The 26,976-nt window shown below is 43.4% G+C and overlaps 2 protein-coding genes across 5 annotated transcripts in view; both read left to right on the top strand.

Moving 5' to 3' along the window:
* Rnf130 (ring finger protein 130) overlaps window positions 1–26,976 on the top strand; it is a 126,480-nt gene that overhangs the window by 58,625 nt on the left and 40,879 nt on the right. For all 4 annotated transcript variants that reach the window (XM_063230460.1, XM_063230459.1, XM_063230461.1 and 1 more), the window contains exons 4-5: window positions 21,862–21,933; window positions 23,485–23,567. In XM_063230460.1, coding sequence (XP_063086530.1) covers window positions 21,862–21,933; window positions 23,485–23,567 — 155 coding nt within the window. The remainder of the gene's footprint in view (window positions 1–21,861; window positions 21,934–23,484; window positions 23,568–26,976) is intronic.
* On the top strand, window positions 8–21,934 carry LOC134471557 (DNA ligase 1-like). Its single transcript, XM_063230451.1, is given in 6 exon segments — window positions 8–10,718; window positions 10,721–10,792; window positions 10,795–11,244; window positions 11,247–11,642; window positions 11,645–12,012; window positions 12,014–21,934. Coding segments are annotated over 6 exon segments (2,316 nt in total). The 5' UTR covers window positions 8–10,399; the 3' UTR covers window positions 12,725–21,934.

The raw sequence follows: 26,976 nt of genomic DNA on the forward strand, positions 1-26,976 counted from the left end.
GTGAGCTCTGGTACTCTGCAGTGATGCTGCTTACCAGCCAGGAGCCGTTCATAGCTGTAGCATCATGCACCTAGCAGGCCTTTTTTTTTTTTTTTAACTAAAAACAAAATTTTAACATTCAGCTTGTCTTTTAATATGTTGCAAACATATCAACACAGATATTTTAAGGATATTTTAAATATGTAAAGGAAAAATTATTACATTTATAGGTATCATTAACAATATGCTTACAGAGATAGTTTAACATCATGATATGATCTAAATGATTCTCTTAATTTGGAGAAATATCACAAAGTTACATTTTTAAACTGGTAATTTTGGTTGTCACTAGAAAGGGGATCTAGGAAGATTGAGGAGATTCCATTCTTTTTCACATGGATCTTCTTACCCATGTGAAGTTTGAAATACGTGTTACCTGTTCAGGGATGAGACTCTCTTAAGTTCCTGTCATAGCTAAGCTCAGATTTGGTGAGAGTGAGGCAAAGAGGTGAAGAAGAGATCTCCAGAGATCATATTAGAGATTCCATCCAGTGCCTCAGTCTCAGCAAGTTTTGGTTGAATAAATGAAGACACTGTCGAGGCCGTGTGCCACTCTGGAGTGGAAGGCCTAGCGGTGAGGGTTCTCTTGGTTTCTTGATGTTCCAGGATCCTGGTTTGAGCTACTAGGTCCTTGTTTTAGACATTTCCTATAGAAATCTGTGCTCATAAGGTTTCTGTCCTTGTGACAAAATATCTGAGAATAGTGCCTTTTCCTCTTTAGAGAGGAAAATTTATTTTGGGTCATGATTTCAGAGGTTTTAGTCCTTTGCCAGCTGGCTCCGTTGCTTTCAGGCCTGAGACAGGGTGGAAATGTCATAGCAGAAGGGCATGTGGGAGGAAAGCTGTTAGTGTCATGCCTACCAGGAAGCAGAAAAAGACAAAACAGAGGACAAAGATACAGTCCCAGGGACACGCGCATATGACCTTTCTCTGTAGGTCCTTCTCTTCAATTTTTGTCACCTCACATTAATGCCATCCTAGAATTCTGTCAGGGGATTAGTCATCTATGAAATTAAAGTTGTCATGATCTCTGATCATTGGGGCATGTTTAGGTCCAAACAGGACCTAACTGCTGGGAGAGTGACTTGCAGCTGAGTTTACCTAATGCCATCTTCTCCTGCGGGCAGTCAGAATCCTAGAGGGGATTGGGCCTTTCTTCCTGCCTCATTCTAGTGAAAGAAACACGAGCTTTCCATGAAGCAGGTTTGAATTCAGATTCCCACCTATCCACCAGCCTGCAGTGCTCCCCCTTGGACAGTTTGTTTAGCTTTTAGCCCCATATCTTCATCTGAAAATCAGTAGGAAATTTCTGTGTTTGTGTTTTGCAGTGCTAGGGATGAAACACAGGGTCTCATGCATGGTGAGCAAGTGCTCCACAACTGAGGCAGCCCCAGCCTTTAAAATTTCTGAAAGCTGACTTCTTAAACACTTACATGCCAGTATCTATGCAGTATCTTGCATACCTTAGAATTTTTTATCTTGTTTGATTTTTTTATAATTGCCAACTTGCAAAAAAAGTATAAAATAATGTAAAGTGTAGGAGATGATCAAGGTGGCTCCCCTTGAATGCAGAACAATTACTGTAGTATTAGTTAAACTAAACCTTGTCTGTAGGTACTGATATGTATAGAACTGGCTGTGTTATTTTTTTTTAAATTGGCTGTAAGCAGTATAAGTAAGGCTAGCTAAGGTATTGATACATAATCCTTGAAACCACCTGACAGTTTTCACACCATGTTTTTTTTAATAAACATTTGAGCACAGTGGGTGGCAGAGCCACATAGCTCCAGGAATGGGTTTGAGCTACAAATAAGAGGCCATGACTTCCCAGGGCACAAAAGTTTACATATCAGAAGCTGAAGCAACAGCCTCCTAAATCACTCAAATGCTACCTCAGTTGAGTTATGCATCTTGGTCTTTGTGCACACCCTTCTCCTGGAGTGTGGCAGAGGCGCTTGCTCTCCACCTGGCCAGCTCAGCTCACATTGCTCATGTAATTCCCACCAATCTCACCATCACTCCCTTCTTCATGAGATAGTAAATTCTGGATGAGGCCTTGGGTCAAGGCCTTTGTTCCTGTACCCTCAGCTGGACCATATGCAGGACCCCTTGGCTGCTCATAACTTTGAATAGATGCTAAGGCATCTTTATTTTCACTGTGGTTGCGCTGATGGTGATAGATTAAAATTAACTCACCAGGATTCCAATAATATTTCAATGGGAATACAAATATAAAATCTTTCAAGCCATAAAAAACAAAAAAAAAGATAATTGCAATATTTAGATTGTAGTATACAATATTTAATTTATAATAGTAAAGCTTTCCCATCACTCAGATTCCCTAGCTGTTAACATTTTACTGTTTTCTTTTCCATGTCTATATCTTTTTTTAACCATTTTTGAGTAAATTTCAGGTATGAAACCCCTCTCCTTTTAAGTATTTCATCATATTTTTTGTTAAAAATAAGAAAATTACCTTACCATAAGCACAATACAATTATCAAAATTAGGAAGTTAATATTGGTTCAGTCAGATACTGTCTGATCTATAGATCTGTTTCAGGTTGTACAAAACTGGCTCAATAATGTTCTTGAGAGAAAAAAGGAAAAAACCCAGGATCAACTGGAACAGATTATGTGTTGCATTGAGTCTGTCTTACTGTTTTATGACACTGACTTTTTTTTTTTACACTGACACTTTTGAAGTATGTAAGTCAGTTATTTTGTATTAGTCTGATGTTCTGTTCCTTCATGATTAGATTCAGATCATATGCATCTTGTTAAGATACCAGTCTTACAACTTTTATTTTGATGATTGTATATTTACTTGCATTTATAAGAAGTGATAGAGAGAGACCCGTACCCTGCACTCATTTTTCTCCAGTGGTAATGTCTTGTTTAACTATAAGAAATGGCCTCTGGTGATGTCACCATATCTTACCTCAGCAAATGTGCTAGATATGCAGTGACATCCTTTGGTGGTTTAATTCTCATTTCTACAAGGAGTACTGATTTTGAACATATTTTAATGTGTTTGTCATCTGAATATTGTCTTTAGTGAAATGTCTAAATATGTCTCTTGCCTGTTTTGTGCCTACATTGTTTTTGCCGTTGGGTTTTGAGAGCTTCGTATATATCCTAGATACAAACCCTTTTTGGGATACATGGATTTGCAAATATTTTCTCATCATCTATAATTTGTCTTTTCAACATCTTAATGAGGCCACTTGGGGATCAAAAATTCTGATAAGGCTTAATTTATGAAGTTTTCTTTTTTATGAATTACACTTTTAGCGTCATCAAAGTATAAATAAAATTCTGGTTAGCCCTAAATATCCCACAGATTTCTCTCCTTGTCTTTTCTACAAGTTTTATAGTTTTACACTTCAAGTTTAATTCTGCAGTGCATTTCGTTGAAACTTTTCCTGTTTTGCATTGTTTAGTACTATAAGTTATCCACACTTCTTTAGCTGTGTACCACACTTTTAACATAGATTTTCATTCACCTCTTTGCATTTTTTCTTTAGAAACTTTCTTTTTGACCCAAGTATTAGTGTGTTTAACTTTCACTTGTTGAGAGATTTTGCTGTTGTGTTAATGGTAATTGATTTCTAGTGTGATTCAATTATCAGAGAAATGCGCTTTTTTTGGTGGTGGTACTGGGAATTGAACTCAGGGCCTGGTGCATGCTAGGCAGGCCCTCAATTTTTATCTCTTTCTTGAGGTTTGTGATCTAGCACAGTAATGGCAAATCTGTGGCATGTGTGTTATTGTGTCTTCTTTTAAGGCAAAAGATGTTAATGTAGCATTGTTTTTTCTAACCCCAAACCTCAGTATTCAGGTTTAATTGCAGCACTGGCAGTAAATGAGTTGTGAGTTGCAGTTAGCACTGTCTCTGAAAGGTTCTCATCACTGGTCTAGGATGTGGTCTAGCTTGGCGACTGTCTCATAGTTGCTTGAAAAGCTCTGTTCTGCTGTTGAGTGGAGCTGGATCTGTGCACTCAGCCTGCCTGCGTGAGGAGCTGGCCGGGAGCTCATTTTCATTCTCAGCGGTGGTGGGACCAGGATGGGGGAGGACAGTGAGGCCCTCTTTGGGTCTGAAAAAGTCACCTTGTGACACATTTTAAGTAAAATAACCAGGAACTACTCTAACATGTTATTTTCGATTAAATAAAACAAAAACCTGTAAGTAATGTGCTGATTGTACAGTACCCAGAGACCTGCTATTGGAAGATAGTACTTTAATTAGCACCCAGCATGGGGCCTGAGTGTGACGGAATAAACATCATAGCAATCACCATCTGGCACAGGCCACTAACGGGGACTCTTGTTTCTTAGCATTCATTTTGCTGCTCCTTCCAAAGCGTCCCTTCCAGACAATGGAGTGTTGGAAAGTGATGTTCTGACCTTTTTTCCTCCTTCTCTGTTTCCTGAGATTGAGAAATGCTTAATGAAATTTTTATGTGGCTTAAAAAGCTTAGTTTATTAAAGTTTAATAAGAAAGTGGCAGCAACTTGACTGGTTGAAACCTTTGGCTACCTTAAAAAGAGGAGACAGAACTATTAGCAAAAGAAAAACAGTTTAGGGAGACTGATTTTTGGCTGCAAAATATTACAATGAAGTACAGTTCTCTCTGCAGAATATGCTAAAGATAGGGGCTGGGGATTTAGCTCAGCGGCATAAGTGCCTCCCTTGCAAGCGTGTGGTCGTGAGTTTGATCCCTGGTACTGGTAAAAAAAAAAAAAAAAAAAAGAATATGCTAAAGGTAAGTACCTTTTGCATCTTCATAGTCATTCCTGAAACCATTTTACATGTGACATGAAAATCTCTGCATGCAACTATTACAGTACATCTAAATATTATGTTTAGGTACAGATAATTCATACAGCTGATGATAAGGATAAATACTACCTTCAGATTAATGCTATTTGCTACGTTTACTTTCTGAGAAATGTAAGTTATTTTACGATATTTTGGTTAATATTGCAGCACCAGTGTAGGAGGCCACGTACTGGGGATTGAACCTAAAAGCTTATGCATGCCAGGCAAAGCACTGTACCACTCAGTTATTTCTCCAGCCCTTCTTATGTTCTAATTTAAAAACAGAACCCAAGCAAGCTGTCCTCAAAATCACAGTCCTCTTACTTAAGCTTTCTGAATAGCTAGAATTTCAGGCATGTGCCACCATCTCTGGCTAACACTGCATCATTAATATCAAAGTCACCAAATTTGATTGCTAGCATAGAACAATAAAATTTTATTTTCTATTGAAGAAAAGGGTAAGTATTAAAAAATTCTAACCTAATGGACTCCTCAGTTTAGAATACCTTATGAAAATTTTCTGAGGAAATGCATAAAATTTCTAACATTTAAAATATACAAGAGCTTCTTACCTTAACATATGCAGAATTTACCCAAAAATTGTATACACACTTGAGGAAAAGAAAAAATTTACATAAATATTTTAATACTAAATTTATTGAGACATTATAGATTCATGCACGTTACCTTTGACCTCTACAATTACAAGAAGTGCTCACAGTGGCGGCCATTAGCTTCTAGACACTCATTAGTACAGCAAACTGCTGCTTGGGCAGCCTTGGTCACTGAGATCCTGCACATGCATTTTCAGTTTCTTCTCTGAGGGCAGGCAATGCAGTGGGTTTTCTGCAGCATATGACATCCCCAGGGTCCTCAGTAAGAGGATAACACCATCGGTTGAAAAAACATACTACTATTGTTCTTTTCCTGAAGTGTGTATACATATTTTGGGCAGATTCTGTATATAAAGAATTCTTAGACTTTATAAATGTCTCAAGGCTACTGGAATGAAATTAATTGCCCATTTTCATCTGAGAAAGTCAGTATGTATTAACTGGAGCATTTAGTTGCCTGTCATTTGGAAGTCCATGGAGTATCCCTGTGTCAGGAGAAAGTGAATACTTTGTATTTAATCTCTGAAAAATGATGGATTCAAAACATTTTCTTTCCAAATTGGGAATGGGTGGAAGTTTTGGATATACTATCAAGATGTTTCTTCTAAGAAAAAATTAAATGATCAGAAAAAGCATATCTCTGTTGTCATCATTGGATAATAGAATGAATTTTGTTGATTGTGGTTTTTAGGATTTAATAATTCCAGAAGAACAAGAAAAGAAGAATAGGTGTCTGTCCTGAGAAGTTATTGTTTTAGTAGTTTTTTTAGATATTGCAAGTACTTTTTCATGTTCTGCTATTACGATCAATTTATATAAATGAATAACACTTTCCATATACAGACTTTGTCTTCTAAATGTTATATAGCAAGCACTTAAGATTTAAATTTTTTAAGCAGAATATACTGTTAAAGAGGAGTATTTTGAAGACATTCATTTCTAGATCCTTTGGCATGGCACAGCATCATGCTGACTTAGTTAAGTAGTTAAAGGAGTCAAAGGACGAGCTCACATTCAATTGGAAGGCAGACAGTTGCAGTCCAGATCCGGTATGGTATGAGGGTTATTCCTTTGGGACAGAATGATTCTGCTCTTCATGAGTCATGGCCACTTCACAGGGAGATCATGACATTTGAGCTTAATTTCAAAGGGTGAATAAGACGTCATCAGACAGAGACCAGGAGGAAAGCCAGATAGAGATCCTTTTCTACCAAGCCATGGAGAAATAAGAGTAGAAAATTGAACGGTGAGGCCTGGGGAATAGTGGGGAGAGGGAAAGATGGTGCGCCAGCCATAGATGAATAAATCAACAGTGACAAACAAAGGCCTTGAACCCCATTCTGAGGAATTCAGACCAGATTCTCTAAGCAGTCTTAGTTGAATCTTACCCTGAAGAGTTTAGACTGTATTTTCTAAGTAATACTAGAGTATGAAGAGCCTGAATTACATTCTGAGGAGTTTAGATGTACTGTCTAAGCAGTCAGGGTTCTGAGCAAGATGTTCTAACAGCAGAGCCGTGTGAGACGTTCCTGGTAGACGAGATTGAGAGGAGGGACCCTAGAGGAAGACACACAGCAGCGGAGATGCATCGGCTTCTCTGAGACTGGCAGGAGTTATGGGGCACAGGCAGATGACTCTAGGGAGACAGAGACTTGTCTTTTGAAATAAAAGAATGGTGGTGATGAGAGAGCGAATGAAGAATGGTGCAGACGACGGAAAGATTACATTCACAACACCTGGGTTTCACCAGTGTTTGAAAGAGAAAATCCTGCTGTCCCGTGACGCAGACCTCATTCTGTGTGTATGGCAGAGTTCTGATTATTGACCTGAATTATTTTCATCAATGACTGGTCCTCAGTAGACAGAATTTGAACAAATTACTCCTATTAAATCAAGCAACATGAGTTGTTTTAAATTGTTTTCTACCAATTTAAAACATATTTGATATTGCATTCAACTATAGAATAGGGTTCAACGAGGTGGATTGGGCAGATTTCACCAAGTGAAACAAGATAGCATTTGGCCCCTGACCATTAGTCCCTTGAGATTTTATAATGTAGACTGTCTGTCAAACATTGTACACTGGAAAAAAGACTGGGCTACACAGCCGGGACTGAGGATCTAGTCCCAATAGTTTTTTTAATGATGGGTAGATCACCTCTGGTCCCTTGGGGCTTGGTTCTGATTTGTAAAATGATACATTCCCCTGGTTTTGTAGTGAAACCTTGAGTTTTATTATCTGACGAGTGGGGCACAGTCAAATACCGAGATGCAAAGGAGGATGCTGAGGGTGCAGCTTAGCGGTTGACTGCTTGTGTAGCACCCAAAGACCTGCCTTTGATCCTCAGGAAAAGAGGGAGGAAGAGGGAGAAAGAGAGAGACAGAAAGGAGAGAGGAGAGTAAGTAGCTAGAGCATAATAGGAAAAGAAACTAGAGTTGTAGCTTATCCTTGTTTAGTGACTTTCTCTTAACAGTCACACACCATATCTGCTACCAGATACCCGTATGTGGGTTTTTTCATGCACCAAGCAAGCAGTCTTGCAGCTTGGAGCGAGCAGTACCCAGTGATTTGGTTCAGTTCTAATACTATTTGCAGATAGTGAGAGATCTCACAGACTGACACCACTTCATTGCCAGTCACAAACGCCAGACTGGTTAACCTGTGCTTTTCACTGACTGACTGTAAATTGGGGTTCTGGTGATTCCCTATTGGGGATTGATTAACTAGGGCACATTTAATGGTATAAGTATAAAGGATGTTAAAAGGATACAAATGAAGAAGTATGCACATGGAAATCGGCTTGGAGCTCACACCCCCTCCTCCACCTTCACCTGTTGGGCTGCCTGGAAGCTCTCCAAACCCAGTCATTTTGTGGGTTTGTGGCTTTATGATGTAGGCATGGCTGATTGACTCATTGGCCATTAGTGATCACCTCCTCTCTCTTCCCCACAGTTGGAAGGGTAGAGTTCAAAAGTCCCACTCCTTCCCCCAAGCATGCCTTGGTCTTAACTATGACCGCCTGAAGCCACCCAGGGTTGCCAGCTGGCTGTCAACTTATGAATATGCAAAAGACACTTACCACTTCAGAGATTCCAAGGATTTTAACAGTTGAATGCCACTGGGTGTGGTAGTGCATGCCTGTAATTCTAGCACGTGGGAGGATAAGACAGAGGGTTGCTGCAAGTTGTAGGCCAGCCTGGGCTCCACAGTGAGCTCAAAGGCAGCAGCTATAGCTGCTGAACTACAAACTGTAAATGCCACCAGAAAACAAACCAAATATGTATTTCTCAGATTCACAGTCTCAAACTGTAGTATACAGAAGAATCATGTGGAAATACTTTTTCCTTTTTTTTTTTTTTTTTGTTTTGTTTTTGGTAATGAGGACTTTTTATACTTGCAAATTCCCAAGACACACAGACACACATATGTGTGTGCTTCTGTGCTGTCTGATTCAGCAGACCTGTGTAGGGCCTCCTTAATCAGTTTGTCATCCAAACAAATTAGGTAATCTCTTTGCATCAGTGTCTTCTGTCAAATGGCAAAAATATAGTTGTGTCTCATAAAATAATTGTGAAGAGTAAATGTAAAGGGCTTACAACAGTACCTGGTGGGGGCTGGGGATTTAGCTCAGCGGCGTAAGCGCCTGCCTTGCAAGCAGGCAGTTGTGAGTTCCATCCCTGGTACCGATAAAAAAGAAAAAGACAAAAAAAAAAAAAAAAAAAACAACCGTACCTCGTACTGTACATGCAATGTACTAAATAAATCCTAGTTACTATAGATATTATTATTTCATATCATCATCACCATCAAACACCAAAAGAAGATTTAATGCATTTATCCCCTTGAAAAATAGTGATTTAATAGCATGGTGTTTAGGTAAAAAGGTAAGAGTCTTTAATTAAAGTGCTCTTCATGAAGGGAAATTACACTTTTAGGTATTTGAGTCAGTGGGATACAGTGTTAGAACCACCTGGGTGTAAATGCATCTCTAGACTTAAAGAAAAGACAAAAAATGTATGCGTATGTGTGTAACTGAAGTTTACCATCATCGAGTGATGGGAAGTGTCAGAAGGGTTTAAAACTCAAGAGATAATCCAGAGGAAGATGGTAGCACTAAATCCAGGCTCAAAAGAAAATACTGCATAAACGTACTGCACATTAACATCAGACGTAGAAAAAACGAACTTTTATTTTGGCCCGGATACTGGAGGAGCTGAGCTAGGCAGTTAGCCTAAAGAACGCAGTAAGGGACTTGGGAGAGGCGACCCGCCAAAGAATGGATGCAACAACCTAAAATGAATGTTTAAATGCAGAATATAAAATAACATGGAGAAATAATCAGATAAAATGAAAGGGAAGGCACTGGTTGTAACTGGATGGATAGTTAGACTAGTGAATAAATCTAAGAATTTGAGAACTGTGTAGGGTCTGAGGATTTAGCTCAGCAGCATAAGCACCTGCCTTGCAAGTGTGCAGTTGTGAGTTCGATCCCCAGTACCAATTAAAAAAAAAAAAGAACTGTGTAAAGTTGGATCATAATGAGAATACCTTCAGATATTTTTCTGAATATAGACAAAATGTGAAATGCATATGGAAGAGTAAGCAGCTAAGAGTAGCCGGAAGAACACTGAGAGGGAGAAGCAATGGTTGACGGCTAGCCACACCGAGTTGTCTAATACAGCGTAGCCACACCAAGTTTATAGTACATAGTAAAATTTACTGTTTAAAAGCGTGTTAAAAGTTAAATCACCCTTGCCCGTCCCCACCTCTGCCCGCCAAAGTCTGCGCGCGAAATCCGTGGCGCCAAACTGGGACTGCCGGGTTCGTCGCGCCAAGCGAGTGCGGTGTTTGGGGCAGCCGCGCACCAGGGACAGCTGACAAAAAAAAAACCCAAAAATCCTGGAAAGGAGAATTCTAGTGCCATCATGCAGCGGAGTATCATGTCATTTTTTTACCCCACCAAAGAGGGTAAAGCAAAGAAGCCTGAGAAGGATACCAACAAGGGCAGCGGCAGAGAGACAGAGCCCCCTCCAAAGGCGGCACTGAAGGAGCAGAATGGAGTGCTGCCTGATAGTGACTCTCCAGTGAAGAGGTCAGGGAGGAAGGCAGCGTGGGTCTTGAGCAGCGAGGGAGAGGAAGAAGATGAAGCCCTCAGCCCCACCGAAGACCAGAAACCTGAGCCAGATTCCCCACAGGGGTCCCCGCCCAACCTCGCCAAATGTCCCAAGAACAGCCCTTCCTTCTCGGCACCTCCCCGATGGACATCTCCTCTTCAGGAATACCAAAGCGACTCACGGCTCGGAAACAGCTCCCGAGACGGGCATTCAGGACGTCTTGGAGGATCAGAATGAGGACAAAGACAGAGAAGCCAAGAAGAGGAAGGAGGAAAAAGAAGCAGAGACTCCAAGAGAAAGCCCCACAGAGACTGAAGCGGCAACAGTGAAGGAAGAAGAGGAGGGGGATCAGCCCTCGACACCCCCTGAGCCCCCCAAACCCCCCAAAGCAGAAGCCCCAGCAAAGACAGAAGGTGTTTCCACACCCAAGGTACCCCAGAAGCAGGAGCCACAGGAAAAGAACCAGAGCAAGGCTGCCCCCAGAGTCTGCAGGACCCTCAGCAGTTTCTTCACACCCCGGAAGCCATCGGTCAAAACCGATGTGGAACAAGAGCACTCAGGCACCCCGGGAAAAGAGGGGGCCAAGAGATCCCTGGGCCCAGTGAGCTGCAATCCCGCTAAGAACAACTACCACCCCATCGAGGATGCCTGCTGGAGACAGGGCAGAAGGTTCCTTCCCTGGCTGTGGCCCGGACATTTGAGAAGACTGAAGAGGTTTCTGCTCGGCTCCGGATGGTGCAGACGCTGAGCGACTTGCTGCGCTCTGTGGTGGCCCTGTCCCCTCCAGACCTGCTCCCGGTCCTCTGCCTCACCCTTAACCGCCTTGGGCCTCCCCAGCAGGGCCTAGAGCTTGGCGTTGGTGGTGGTGTCCTTCTCAAGGCCGTGGCCCAGGCCACGGGCCGCCAACTGGAATCTGTCCGGGCTGAGGCTGTTGAGAAGGGAGACATTGGGCTGGTGGCTGAGAACAGCCGCAGTACTCAGAGACTGATGCTGCCACCACCCCCTCTTACCACCTCTGGGGTCTTCTCCAAGTTCCGGGACATTGCCCGGCTCACTGCAATGCTTCCATGACCAAGAAGATGGCTATCATCAAAGGCCTCTTTGTTGCCTGCCGCCACTCAGAAGCCCGGTTCATCGCCAGGGCCCTGAGTGGACGGCTGCGCCTCGGGTTGGCCGAGCAGTCGGTGCTGGCTGCCCTTTCCCAGGCTGTGAGCCTCACACCCCCAGGCCAAGAATTCCCTCCGGCCGTGGTAGATGCTGGGAAAGGCAAGACCACAGAGGCCAGAAAGACATGGCTAGAGGAGCAAGGCATGATCTTGAAGCAGACATTCTGTGAGGTACCTGACCTGGACCGAATCATCCCTGTGCTGCTGGAGTATGGCCTGGAGCGACTCCCGGAGCACTGCAGGCTGAGCCCAGGGGTCCCTCCCTCTGAAACCTATGTTGGCCCATCCCACTCGGGGTGTCAGTGAGGTCCTGAAACGCTTTGAGGAGGCAGCCTTCACCTGCGAGTTCAAATACTATGGGCAGAGGGCACAGATCCATCTTCTAGAAGGCGGGGAGGTGAAGATCTTCAGCAGGAATCAGGAAGACAACACAGGGAAGTACCCCAACATCATCAGCCGCATCCCCAAGATTAAACTCCCCTCAGTCACATCCTTTATCCTGGACACTGAAGCTGTGGCTTGGGACTGGAAAAAGAAGCAGATCCAGCCGTTTCAAGTCCTAACCACTCGCAAACGGAAGGAAGTAGATGCTGCAGAAATCCAGGTGCAGGTGTGTCTGTATGCCTTCGACCTCATCTACCTCAGTGGAGAGTCTCTGGTCCGTGAACCCCTGTCCCAACACCGGCAGCTGCTCTGGGAGAACTTCGTAGAGACAGAAGGCGAGTTTGTCTTCGTCACCTCTCTGGACACCAAGGACATGGAGCAGATTGCTGAGTTCTTGGAGCAGTCAGTGAAAGACTCCTGCAAGGGGCTGATGGTGAAGACCTTGGATGTTGATGCCACCTATGAGATTGCCAAGAGGTCACACAACTGGCTCAAGCTGAAGAAGGACTACCTTGATGGCGTGGGTGATACCCTGGACCTCGTGGTGATCTCTCCGTGGAACACGTGTAGTGAGGCACATAAGTAGCCTCGGCCTGGGGTGGAACCTGAGGGGGCATTAGGGATGCACAGGTAGCCCATTGGTCTTAGTTTGGCGCCAGAGGTAATTCCTAAGGGTGGGGGAAGATAGGACCTCCTTGGCTTTACCGGCTACAGTTTCCGGCCTGGGCCAGCAACTCTTTCAGATATTTAGTACAATATATAATAAAAAGCACCATCTGTCAGTGGCCAAGAGGGACATTTTAGTCCTGGGGAACAGCTGTGCCAGGTGTGGCTGCAGCTGCCTGTGCAAACCCATTGCTTGAGCGACTGAGGTGAGGAGAGCTCGGTCTCACAAGTTTGAGACCAGCCTTGGCAACACAGTGAGAACCCCATCTCAAAACAAAGGAAAGCAAGGAGGACCCTGGAGAAACACAAAATTGGGTAGATTCTATGCCCTATGTACCAGGATCAATTTTAAATGAGGCAGAGATATATTTATATGCAATAAACCGGAGAGCATTAGAAGAAAACATAACCTAAAATTTCTTTTGTAATGGGGGACTCGAGCCCCGTATAGTGGTATATGCCTGTGATCCCAGCACTAGGGAGGCAGAGGCAGGAGGCTCACCATAAGTTCAAAACCAGCTCGGCCTACACAGTGAGTTCAAGACCATTCTTAACTACATAGCAAGATTCTGTGTCAAAAAAGAAAATAGGGCAGGGACATGCTTGGGGTAGGGGTTCTGAAAACTTTCTAAATTATGGCTTAAAATTCAGTAAAATTTGAAAAATTGATAAATTCCATTGTATTAAATATTTTTAAGGAAGATCAAAAGGTAAATGAGCAACAAAGGTAGGCAAAGTTGTTTGTGACTTAAACCAAGGGCTAACATTCCTGAGGTTTAAAGATTAAAAACCTGGTATTAAAACAATGGGTGAAAACCGTGGAGACAACAGTGCTTAAAACGTTAAATGATTTCAGCCTGACTCCGAAGTCAAGTCTGGTTTAAAAACACACCAAAACACCATTCCTTACTGATCATTTTGACCACATGCCGTGCGCAAGGTCGTGGGTACACGTCTTCATGTGTTGGTGATGGGCTGTCACGGTGGGAAGGCAGGTGCTTATCGTCTAGCAGTAGCTGTGTGTGTGATTATTACAAAAATGAGAAGTGACAGATATGAGACTCTTCAGTGCAATGCTTTTTAATAACAGAGACTTGCCCACCGAGGTCTGGCTGAGTGAGCCAGTACTCTGCAGCGAAATTCTGAGTGCAGTGGAGCAGCTCATAGCTATAAAAAGAAGGGAGTTCTAAAGGCCTCTGCATGCTTCTGTGGAGGGAGCTCTAGGGTGTTTGATAAAGGAAAAAGCAAGGTGCAGCGCAGTTTCGGTGTAACTGGTGCACTAGAGAAGGGGATATGAAAACGCATTCCTAGAGTGGATGTACATAGAGCACACGTGTCTACCTGTGTGCACACTTACATGCATCTGCTTTTCTTTTCACAAGGAAACACAGACCACTTACTACTTGGAGGGAAAGGAAACAGGGTAAAGGAGGTAGGGAGATGGGTCCTCCCATTCCGAGTTTTGACTTGAAAACTATGAACTTTTAGGGCGGCGGGGCGTATACAGTAAATGCCAAAGCATTTAGCACATTACTGCTTTCTAAGCAGAATCTGTAGCTCAGTGCAGAGCACTTGCCTGCCACGGTTGAGACATGTGTTTGATCTATAGTACCACAAAAAGAAAACCTCACTGCCCCTTCCTAGTCCACCCTCACACTGCTCCAGGGTGGTCTTTAAACACAACTTCTACTCAGAGGAACTTGGGGTCTTCAGAAAGCTGGCTTATTCTAGAGTATGTGTAAAATGACTCTTACACCTCAAAACCAGGAGGCTGTTTGAAGACATTCAGAGGTCCCCAGTATCACCATAAAGGCGCTGTGCCTACCCAAAGATGGGGCAGTTAGAACATCCAAGGAATAAAAACTCCAGGTGACTACAACAAGATGGTAGAGGACCACCTTGTTACTCTGAAAATCACATTTAAAAAATGGTTTTTATTTTTTGTCCTATACAAACTGTTGCATACTAATTAGCTGATTGATGAGAGAAACATTTTAAAATAGAATTCCAGGTAATAAATAAATTTTAGAATCAGAAAATTATTTTTGTACATGTTGATGAAATGGTGGATTTCATTTGAGATCATCTATGATTGTCAAATCAGACACAAGATTGATGGGAGACTTATGTTTAGTATCAGTAACTTAGTATCAGTATACTTGGTAGATGATATTCTTACCAATGCAATTGAACCTGAGTCTCTCAACCATTGTGTACAAATTGGAGACAAGTAAAATTACACTGATCAAGAGGAAACAACTAGCCAGATTTAAAATGTGGGACATTCTAGAGGACAAATAGATTTTTCTTCCAAAAATGATGTTTAAGTCAAAAACTGTGATTGAGACATTTACTTAGGGCCAAGATGAAAGAATAGGCTTGTGTTATCCTTCTTGCCTGAAACAAAAAGAAAAAGACAACAAAATATAAAACAATTTTAAGAGCCCAGATATCAAGCAGCAAAGGCTAGAGATCCCAGAGAAGTTGGAAACTAATGAGATGAGCCTAGAATTGTTTGGTGTCAGTGTCTTGAGAAAGTTCCCAGGCCTCTGTACAGATGAGTCACACCAGAGCTCAGTGAACTCCCTCATTTAGACAAAAGAGCTATATAGACCAGGGAGAACAAGGTAGCTAGCATTCCTGGAACACAGCGATGAGGAGCAGAGACGTGCACAGGTTAAGTCAGATCCACAGGTCTGCCTGCAGTGTGAGAGCCCCCGTGTGAGAAAACCACCCAGACTGCAAGGGGGGCGCGCAGCATGCTGGTCACCTGGCCTCTAGGAGGCAGTGTGCCTTGTATTCCAAACTGAGCTCTGGCTGCTTCCTTCCCCATGTGCTCTCCCTGCAGCCTCCCCATGTGAGGTATGCTGTGCTCTGAGCTGCTGTAGCCCAGAAGCTACAGGATCATCTTCAACCCTTTCTCCTCTCATGCCTGTATCTAATCCAGTTGTCTTCAGAATATGTCTCATACACTGTGACCAATGAGGAAAACATGGAAACCAGTTCCCTTTCCAGTAGCATCAAAAAAGAAGAAAACACTTAGAAATAAACTTAGCCGAAGCAGATGAAAGGCTTACACCCTGAAAACTATAAAATATTGCTGAAAATAATTGAAGAAGATGCAAATACAAGTTCATTATTCCTCATCTGAGGTGGTCAGAAACAAAATGTTTCAGAATTCAGAGGTTTTTAAATTTTTGGAATATTTGCATCATAGACTTTACAGGTTGAACATTCCTAGTCCAAATTCCAAAGTGCTCCAAATCCTGAAATGTTTTGAACACCTGATTTCAGAGCATTTGGGGTTTTTAGAATAGGGATGTTAAGTTGTAAATAGAAAGATATCTCGTGTTCACGCATTTAGAGATTGCAGATAGTTAAGTTGTCAGTGCTATCCAAAGCAATCCATAGATTCCTTCAGTACTGTTCCTATCAAAATCCTAATGATATTACTTGCCAAATAAATACCAGATAAATCCACCCCCAAACTAGTATGAAGTTTCCGGGGATCTGAAACAGCCAAAACAATCTTGAAAAAGAAGGAAGAAGTTGAAGGTCTCAAACTTAACTGATTTTAAAATGCACTACAGCCAGGCATGGTGATACACATCTATCATCATAACACTCGAGAGGCTGAGGCAAGATCATTGTGAATTTGAGGCCAGCCTAGGATACAGTGAGTTTAAGGCCAGCCTGTACTATACAGCAAGTCTCTGTCTCAAAAAAAAAAAATAAATAAATAAAATACAAAATATACTACAAGGGCCAGGGGTTTAGCTGAGTGGTGTAAGTGCCTGCTGGGTAAGCGGGAGGTTGTGAGTTCGATCTCCAGCACCAAAAAAAAAAAACCTACAAAGGTACAGTCAGACCCTATGGTGCTGGCATAGAGATAGGAAAGAGGAGGAAAAAAGAGGGCCAGAGGATTCAGTGAGGTAAGGAGTTTTCTGCTGTGGTATGCTTGACCAATTGGATGTCCACACCTAAAAGAATGGACTGACCTCTTACACCACCAATAAAAATTAACTGAAATGGACCAATGACCTAAACATAAAGAAACAATTAAAAAGAGAAAAGCTTCTTCACATTGGGTTTGGTATTAATTTATTGGACATGACTCCAAAAGCATAGGTAACAAAAAGAAAATGATGCATCAGACTGCAAATCTTAAAAATTTTGTGCATCAAAGGAGATGATCCATGCTGTGCATGGTAGATCCCATCCTGTAATTCCAGCACTCAGGAGGCTGAGGCAGGAGACTCAAGGCCAACCTAAGCCACAAAGTGAGTTCAAGGCCAGTTTGAATTATATAATGAGACCCTGTCTCCGAAAAAAAAAAAAAAAAAAGACCACAAAGAATGAAAAGGCAGCCCATGGGATGGCAAAAAGTATTTTTGTAAATCATTTATAGGGAATTATCTGTAGAATATACAAACGCTTGCAATTCAGTACAACAAAAGACCTAATTAAGAAACAAGCAAAAGACCCTTTAGATCCTTCTCTAAAGAAGGCACACAGATGGCCAGTGAACACATGAAAAGATCTTCAGCCTCGCTCAGGGTTGAGGAAATGCAAGGTGAAACTGTGGTGACTGCTGGGGTGTCTGTGATGGGTCGAGCCCTGGTAGACACGTAGGATGTGTCCACTGGGGAAGATGGCACGGCAGTCCTTTGAAATATTAAACACTAACTTAATACAACCCAGTCATTCCACTCAGGGCTTATACCCAAAGGAATTGAAAAGAAACAGATACTGTACACCCACATTCGTGGCAGCAAACTCGAAGTAGCCTGAGCCCATCTACAGATGAACGGATAAACAGACTGGATGTACACAGACAATGCAGTGTCACTCAGGGAACACTACACATCCACATGCAGGCCTTGGAGGTCTTCAGCAAAGCAAAAATATACTGGTCACAAAAGCACAAATGCTTTTATGATTCCCCTTTTATTTGAAAAATAAAAAATAATCAAAATTAAAGTGACAGAAAACAAAATGGGGTCGCCAGGTACTGGAGGAAGGAGAAATGGAGAGGAGGCTGTTCAGTTTTGCAAGTTTAAGAAAGGTTTTTGGGTTGGTTTTTTGGTGGTGTTATGATTAAGGGTAGGAAAATTTATTGGAGAAAAGGAATGAGGAATAGGAATAGCTCCTGAGAGACAGGAGGGAGCCAAATGGGTTGCGATTGGCTGCACAACCAATCCTTAACTCACTGCATTGTGCACTTAAGATGATTAAGATGGTGAGCAGGCACACTTGTAATCCTGGGACTTGTAAGGCTGAGGCAGGAGAATGCTGTAAGTTTGAGGTCAGCTAGGACTTCATAGCCAAAACTTTTTAAAATGGAAGGGCTTGGGCTAGGGATTTAGCTCAACGGCATAAGTGCCTGCCTTGCAAGCAGGCAGTCGTGAGTTCGATCCCCGGTACCGGTAAAAAAGGAAAAAGACAACAAACAAACAGACATAAAATGGAAGGGCTGGAGGTATAGCTTAGTGGCACAGTGCCTGCCTGGCAAGTGTGGGGTCCTGAGTTAAATTCCTGGTACCCACAAACAAACAGTAAGAAGGCAAAGTTTGTGGTATTTTTACTTCAATTAAAAGATACTTCTATTTCTAAAAAGATAATAGGAAGCTGAGCATGATGGCACATGCCTGCAGTCCCCGCACGTGGGTGCTGAGACAAGAGGATTGCAAGTTTGAAGCCAGCCTAGGCAACATAATGAATTAAAGCCAGCCTGAGCTACTTAATCAGACCCTGTCTCACAAACTAGTATAAAATATGATAGCAAGGTGGCGTAGGGTTTGTATACACAAACTGCATGACAAAGTAGTGTGAAGACCAGAGGGAAGAAATCGAGATGTGCTGTGTAAGGCCCTACACTCTAACATGCAGAGCAATTACTTGAAGTTCAACTGTGATGTGATGAATCCCTAAAACCATTAAAATAACAAGTTATAATGATAGCCAACAAAGGAGATAAAGGGAACCACTAAATATTCGCAGTCCAAGAAAGGGAAAAATAAACATGTAGAATGGGAAAGAACCATGGAGCAGATAGACTTAAACCTAACCTCATCATTACTACTGTATATAATCTTAACACCTGTTGGAAGCAGAAATTAGGGGTGGGGTAAAGGGACTGTGTTTATAACTCAGCAGTAGAACACTTGCATAGTGTATTTGAGGACCTGCGCTCCATACCCAGCAAGAAATAAATACAAATAAGTTTTTAAAAATGGGAAAAGCTATACCATACCAACACAAAGTAAGACAGAAGTTAATGTGGCTATATGAATGCCAGACTAGATGTGAGCACAAAAATCGTTTCTTAATAAAATGACTACTTTGCCACAAGATTGTTGTAGTTCTGAATGTGTATGTGATTCTGTAAAAGGTGATGGAACTGCAGGAAAAAATAATCAGGCCCACAGTTATACTCAGAGATTTCAGCATCCTTCTTTCAATAATTGGAAGAATTTACAGACAAATCAGTAAGTATATAACACTTGAACAGCATAATCAACTAATTTATAGTGTTTGGCATTTATAGAAAACTCCACTCAATAAAAAAAACAATACATGGGGCTGGGGATTTAGCTCAGCGGCATAAGCGCCTGCCTTGCAAGCAGGCAGTTGTGAGTTCGATCCCCGGTACCGATTAAAAAAAAAAAAAAAACAGAATACACATTCTTTTCAGGTGTATTCTAGACCATAAAACAAATCTCAGTAAAATTAAAAGGATTCAAATTCCCCCAAAATATGTTCTCTGGACACTTGAAAGTAAATAACAAATCAGTAACAAAAAGCTCTCTGAAAAACCTCCAAACATTTGGAAATTAACTTCTAAATAACCCATGGGATAAAGAAGAAATCAAAAGGGAAATTAGAAACCATTAACTAAATGAAAATTACTAAAATTTAGAAGATGCCACTTAGCCTGTACATAAAAATAAAAATGTAGGCTTAACATTTGTAGGGTTTTTTTTCACTCTTTGGTCTTTAAAACAGGCCTCGCTATGCAGTTCAGGCTGGCCTTGCACTCACTTTGTAGCCTAAGCTGGTCTCAAACTTGCAAGTGATTCTCCTGCCTCAGCCTCCTGCGTGCTGGCACTGCAGGAGTGCACCACCATGCCCAGCTTAAGATTCATAGTATTTTAAAATGTAGTTATACATCAATGTTTGCCATTTACATACATGCAATTTAATCCAGTTATATCTCTATAAAACTATTTTAAAAGACTGGTAGGTAGGACTCACAGATTAAAAAGAAGCTTGAGAAGCATAAGACCAAACGGAGTGTTCAGACCGGTGTCCTGATTGAAAGAAACAAGCTTTCAAAACACATTCTGGAGCCAGGTGTAGTAGCACACATCTGTAAATCTAGCACTCTGGGGGGTTGAACCATGAGGATCACAAGATTGAGCCCAGCCTGGGCAACTTAGCAGCTTGCTAAGACCATGTTTCAAAATAAAGCATCTTTAAAAAGACGTAGTGATGTAGCTGAGTGTGAAGGCTGTGGTTTCAGTTCCTAGTCCCAGAAAAGAAAGAGAGGAAGAGAAGCAGAAAAAAAGAGAAAAAGGGAAGGGAAAGAAAAAGACACGACGTAGCATTCTGTGCAAGGTAGGGTTGTCGTACAGTCTGAGTAAGGCCCAGCGTTGAGGGGTTATGGAGTTGTCTTAGGTGAGCCAGTGGCGTCAAACAGAAGCCCGTCAGGCATTTGTGGTGAGGGCTGAGCGCGGTCACGTGCTGCTTGCTATGACACAGTAACGAGGGGGAAACGTGAAAATATGGATAATATATTGATCATTGAAATTTGAATGTAGGTACATGGTTGATCATTAGATTACTCTTGTGTATTTTCAAATTTCACCTAAAACTTTGTGCTTTTGTGATTTTTTTTTTAAGAATTTTTCTCATCAAATCTAAGCTCTCCCGTGTTTTTTGCCAGCCTTCCTCCTTCAGCTTCAGGATCTCCCTCTGCTCACAGAGATCCAGTGTAACAAAAAGAGTGGCCTTTCACCCCTGTGTGCCTGGGGCAGTGTCAGTTGGGACCTGCCAGCCCAGGGAGACACTGGCTTGTAGTGAAGCGGGGGTGCTGACGCGCCCTTTCCCTCCCGTGCCTGTGCTTCCCGCTTGCCGCACCACACAGTTCCTTAGTTCAGCACCCTGCCCCTCCCCAGAGCTCTTCCTTAGCACACTCCTTCCTCCCCAGCTGTCCAAGGCGTGGCCCTGGTAGAACTTCTGGAAAGACCTGGCCACGTCTGTCCCCTGCCCTGCCCTTTCCTGTGCCTTCTACTGCCGCTCCACCCAGGGCGGGCTTGCTTCTAAATTAAATGAACATGTGTTTACTGGTTTCCCCAGTTCAGATAGCTTCTCAGGGTTAGGAGTTCACTGCCTTTTCACCTTGGGGCTGTGGCATAGCCTACCTCACCTGGAACAGTGATGTGCTTCCTCAGGGTACGGAGCAAGGTAGTGACAGACCCACAGGCTGACCCATAACCTCATCTTTTCCCAGACTTGATGAAATGGGGGGCGGGGGGTTTAGGAGCACTGGCATGTCTTCACCAGGCAGTTTGTACCCCAGAGTCAGCATCCCTGGAGCACAATCTGAAAGCTGGTAGAGCAGGGAAGGGGAGCACAGATGCAGACCACGTCAATGCTGTAACATCACATGGTTATCAATACAAAATGCGGAGGTGGTGATGCTACCTGCCTTTTTCACTACATACACTTTTTTTTTGTTTGTTTGTTTGAGGCAGGGTTTCACCGTGCAGTTCAGGCTAGCTTTGAACTCATTTGTAGCCCAGGCTTTTTGAGTTCTCAAACTCAAAAGCAGTCCTCCTGCCTCAGCCTCTTGAGCGCTGGGATTATAAGCATGTGCCATCACACATGGCTGTATACAGTTTTTATTGAACAAGTTTTCTAATTGTTTTTAGAATCCTCATATGATATGACAGAGTGATGTAGACAATTAGGGACTTTATATCTTTATTTTAAAATGACCACTATGATTCATAGAACATAACACTTAATGTCTGTCTGTATTTGCCATTTTCATAGCGTCGCCTTGGAGATGCAGCCAAGAAAGCCATCAGTAAATTGACGACCAGAACAGTAAAAAAAGGCGATAAGGTACAGTGATGACACAACTTCCCTTCTCTTAGAAGTTTGTTCCTGCCCTGTGTGTGTCTGAAAGCCCCTCAGCTAGCCCCTAGCTGCTCAACTTCAGACGTACTTAGCACTACCACAGTGCCAGACTTAGCTACCATTGCTCAGCTGTGGTTTCCTACAGGCTTCTTCCACTGAAACCTCGCACACATCTTCCAGAATTCTGCTTTGTACAGAAAACAACTAATCGTCATGTGCTGTCTTCATATTTCTTATGACCTAGTGTGCGTTTGGGGTTTGGTGCTTCACAGTTAAATGGAGAACTGAAGACCTACATTTCTGGAGTGTGGCAGTTACCAGGATGCTCTCTGCAGTGGATTAAGTGGTTTTGAAGAAGCACATCCCCTAGTGCTGGGGATGAACTCAGAGGCAGTGACAAAGGCTGTGGCTGAGACGTAACAAGAACTTCTGCCACAGCCCTGCCTCTGTGTGAAGCACACAATGACGCTTTCATATCATTAGACACTGCCTTCAGCATACTTAAAGAGTCAGCAGCGCGGAGGGAGAGATTGCGTCCGAATCTGCCTCCCGCCCCACACACTTGCTGACCAGTTAGCAAAGAGTGCTGGGAGGGTGATTTCAAAAGATTCTCTATTTCTTAAGCCTTCCCCTCCTTTTTTCCCCATTGCCTTGATGCCACTGTATCTAGTTGTCCTTGACATGGGGCCAGAGGTGGAGACTTTCTCATTTCCTAATACACTAAGGAAAGAGAAAAAAAATAAAAACAGCTGCGCCTCTCTCCAGAGGAGTGGTGACCAGTGTAAAAGTTTCCTTGGCCTTTGCCTGACATTACTGTAACTTGAGCTTCCCTAAAGCTATCTAACCTACCCATCTTCCTTTGTCCCCCAGGCTAGCACAAAACAATCCTGCCTTTAATTATTAAAGCCAACACACCTTCTTAGCTTGCACCCCTAGACCTGCCACGCATTACCCCACTGAGCTGCATTCCAAGTATAACAGCTCTGTAGGAAGAGAAAGTTAATTAATCTGGTGGCCGAACACATGACTGACTTTTCCTAACTCTTGGTAGTTGACACTGTCACCCCCTTTTCCCTTAAGCACTTGCAGAGCTGTTACTCCTGGCGAGGGTGTACTCAGGAGGTGACCGGAAGTGACTGGGCGAGCCTCCTGAGGGATCCCCAGGTTGCACAGCACCCAGTGAAGACTATTCAGACAAACCAGGAATGCGGTGGGAATGGAGGGTAGGACACGAACATAACAGTGATTCAAGGTGATAGTTAATGTGACTCTTGAAAAACATTAGAAAATTCTAAGACATCTCATAAGCAGAATTATCATTGATCATCACAACATAATTTCAAGACAAAGTAAATCGGCTTAGGTGGAATTTGAGCCAGTATCATTAAGCAAATGAAAGCTTATTGAGTTACTTTAATAGCTCTCACAGTGTGAGCATTTGCTTCCCATGGCTGCCACAGGAATATTCTTGGCTGAACTGTCGCTTCCGGGCATGAGGTGTGTATGTGACTTGTGCTCCTGTGTTCTTCCTTTCAGGAAACAGACCCAGACTTTGATCACTGTGCAGTCTGCATAGAGAGCTACAAGCAGAATGATGTGGTTCGGATTCTCCCCTGCAAGTATGTCAGCTTCCGTTTTGAGGTGGATGACATGAGTGTGTTTGGGGTGTCTCCCTTCAGAGTCAGTGCCCTGCACCCGGCTCACTGTGGGAGGCTGTGGGCCCCAGTGACAGCGCTGCCTCTCGGGCACTCAGTATACAGCACTGTGAAGCATGCACATTGTGCAATGGTTAGATGCTTTCGACTTAGGAGTTTTATCTAGGGTTATCGTGGGTTTCCGAAACAGTCCTCCATTGTTCCCACTTCTGAGTTAATCACTGGGCCCCCGCTGAGGGTCCTACCATAGGAAGCCTTTTCCTGAAGTGTGGCCATGCAGCACAGAGGACTGATGCCTGCCCTGTGTTGCTCCAAGTCAGAGCAAACAGCACCTGCTGTTTCCTGCATAGCTCCCCAATCTAAAAAGGAGTGTACCTTCCCATTTGTATTAGTCAGCTTTTTGTTACCTTAAAGTATCCAAGGTGGGCTACTTAGGATGAGAAAGGGCTGGTTTGTGCACAGTATGGGAGGTGCCAAGTGCAGGAGCAGGCAGGGCCAACTGGTTTGATCTCTGGGAAGGATGGCAGATGTCACGTTATAGTGGCAGCCCATGAGAGCAGAATGGTCACATCTTGAGGCGAAGCAGAAAGAGGCCAATCAGGCCAGGCTTGCATCTTTCTTAACAAGCAAGAACTACCAGAGGAGCCCACAGGAAATACCTCCCAACGCCAGTGGCCTAAGACTTCCCACTAGGCGCCCTGTCCCTCAAAAGTTTCACCATCTGCCAGCCACAGTTGGACTACAGTAGATGCTTGAGGGACCCACAGGTCAGAAGTAGCAGAGCCAAAAGAAAGGTCAGCCTTAAATGCTAGCACTTCTTCCATCGGACTGCCCTCCCTCCGGGGTGTCCATGGCAACTGTGGTGCCTAGAAAGACCGTGTTTTCTTTAGATGCATGATAATCTCTACCATAGTCCTGCACCAAGCTGGGGAATGTGAAATACTGAGAGACAGAATTCTGACCACCAGTTGGTAAATGTAAAAGAGAAGAGAAGCCTAAAACCATAGACTTTATCTTTGTTCTCTTCTCTTTTAAAGGGATCCAACAAGCCAGGCATGGTGACTCATGCCTGTAATCCCAGCACTCATGAGGCTTAGGTAAAAAGAGCATGTGTTCAAGACTAGCATAGGCAGCATAGCGAGACCTTGTCTCAAAAAAAAAAAGATCCACACAAGCCAGCCTTCGGTGTTGGGCTGGAGGTGTAATTCAGTACTAGAATACATGTCTCTAGATCAGCCCTCATTACCATGACGTTTCCATGCAAAAAGATTGCACATGCGGGTGAGTGAAACAGTAGTGAATAGCTATCTCTAAATGAGTTTCATTTTACTTCTTTACAATGTAATCTGTTTTGATCCTAGCAAAACCTGTGAGTTTTTGTTTTAATTTTATTCATTTGCTTTTTTTTTTTTTTTTGGTCCTGGGGATCAAACTCATGACCTTGTGCTTGCCAGGCAGACACATGCCACTGAGCTAAATCGCCAGCCCCTTGTTTGCTTTTAATCATAGAATTTAAGAATTCTATATTCTGAAACAGAAATGCAAGGTTCTTGAGATGCAGTCATTCCAGTTAACATCCAAAGAATATGTATCAAACTGTCAGCTACCCTATGCAGAATTACCTTACATGACGATCAGGTGTTTCTCACTTGTGTTCATTTACAGTCTTTAAATGTGGGGACAAAGGAAACACATACACACATACAAACTAGGGAAACAATCAGAGGCTACATTACAAAGCATAACCAGCAGATGCCTGCCTTGATCAGGAGAAAACCAAAACTACAAATTCCTGTATTCTGTCTACACTCAAGTCCCCCGGTCCAGTACTGAAGTGGGGGAGCCTTTCCTGGGTAGTGCTAAAGTAAGAGTGCCTTCCTCAGGGGAGTCTCCGCCTAAAATAGATTCCAGGAGGCTTGCTCTAGTTCTCTTCATCTCTCAAGCTTTGGCTTTCCCAGTTTCATTCTGCAGGCTTGCTTTCCTTCAGTTTAACCCAGGACTCTCCAGACCTGACCTTGCATCAGGCTGATTGAGGGGCGGTCAGAAACACACCCCGCGCGCCCCAGCGTTTAAATGTACTCTAAGTGACTGTGATGTCGGAAGGCCATCCCCTCCCGGTAGTCCAGATCCTGGGTTGAGCCTCACTTATTTCTGTGGGTGAAAGCAGAGAACTGCTTCTCAGGCTGCTTGTTTGAATGTCCGAGTCTTTGGCAGACTTAGCAGACTTTCTCTGTGCCCCAAGTCACAATCCTGCTCACTCAGCTGTCTTTACCCCTGTCTTTGATGAGTCACGCCATGCCTGCTGCCCTGTCAGACTTCTCCTCCGAGCTTTGTTACTCTTACTTTCAAGTCTCAGCAAGTCACAGCTTTCTCTAAACTATCACTTAACCTGCTTAGTAAAACATCAAGTGTAGTCAGGTGTGGAGGCATGGGCCCAGTCCCAGCACTCAGGAGGCTGAGGCAGGAGAATTGCTGCTGAGGCCAGCCTGGGCTACGTAGTTCAGTTCAGAGGAAGCCTAAACTATAGAGTAAGACCCTGTCTTAAAACTAAAAATCAAACAAAAAGAAAAACCAAGTATGATAAAAATTAACTTTCCACGTTGAGGAATATTTTGGGACAATTTTGTCCTAAAGCACAGTTCTGAGCCCCAGCATTGCTGAACTTTGGGATCCTGGGCATTCTTTGCAGGGATGGAGTAAGAGGAACTCTCTTGGGCATAGCACATGTATCAGTACCATTGGCCTCTGCCCACTGGTTGCCAGAAGCACCCACAACCCGGTGACCTGGAAGACGTCCCCCCGCACACAGACGTCTCCAGCCCTGTTTTATCTAGAGGGTTGCTCGCAAGTGCCTTTGCATGAGGTCTTCCCTCACACTGCTGCCAGTCTTGTCTAGGGTCCTCCACCTGCCTCTTCTGTCCCTCTGAGTCCCCACCTCCCATAGCGTCCTGTATGGCCACACCCCCAATGTCCTCCCTTCCCGCTCTGGACTGGCTAACAAGGTGGGCCTTAGGTGGCACCCAAGCCCTGCTGCCCCTGCTGTCCCTCCCTGTTCCGCTCTCCAGGTGTATGCATTCTCCTTGCACACCTTAGCTCACTACATTATCCCTCCCTCCTGGCAGAGCCAATGCCATAAAGAAGGTAAGGGCTCAGTGCCCTGGCCTCCCACCCCAGGCCACGGGGCATCCTGGCAGGGTGGAGACCCTGGGTCCGGGGCTTGCTTTTCCGTGGGCCTCAGCCAGCTCTTTTCTCCCCCGGGGACCTCGCTCTAGTCACTGTCTGCCCCTTCCAGCATTGTCCTTTTGTCACTGCTCGTCAGCATTTAATCCTACTCAAGCATTTCCTTTTCCAATTTTTAAAACTCTTTGAACCA

Source organism: Cavia porcellus, unplaced genomic scaffold, assembly GCF_034190915.1.
Source record: "Cavia porcellus strain 051 isolate PalLab524CR breed Dunkin Hartley unplaced genomic scaffold, mCavPor4.1 scaffold_19, whole genome shotgun sequence".
Classification (NCBI taxonomy): Eukaryota; Metazoa; Chordata; class Mammalia; order Rodentia; family Caviidae; genus Cavia; species Cavia porcellus.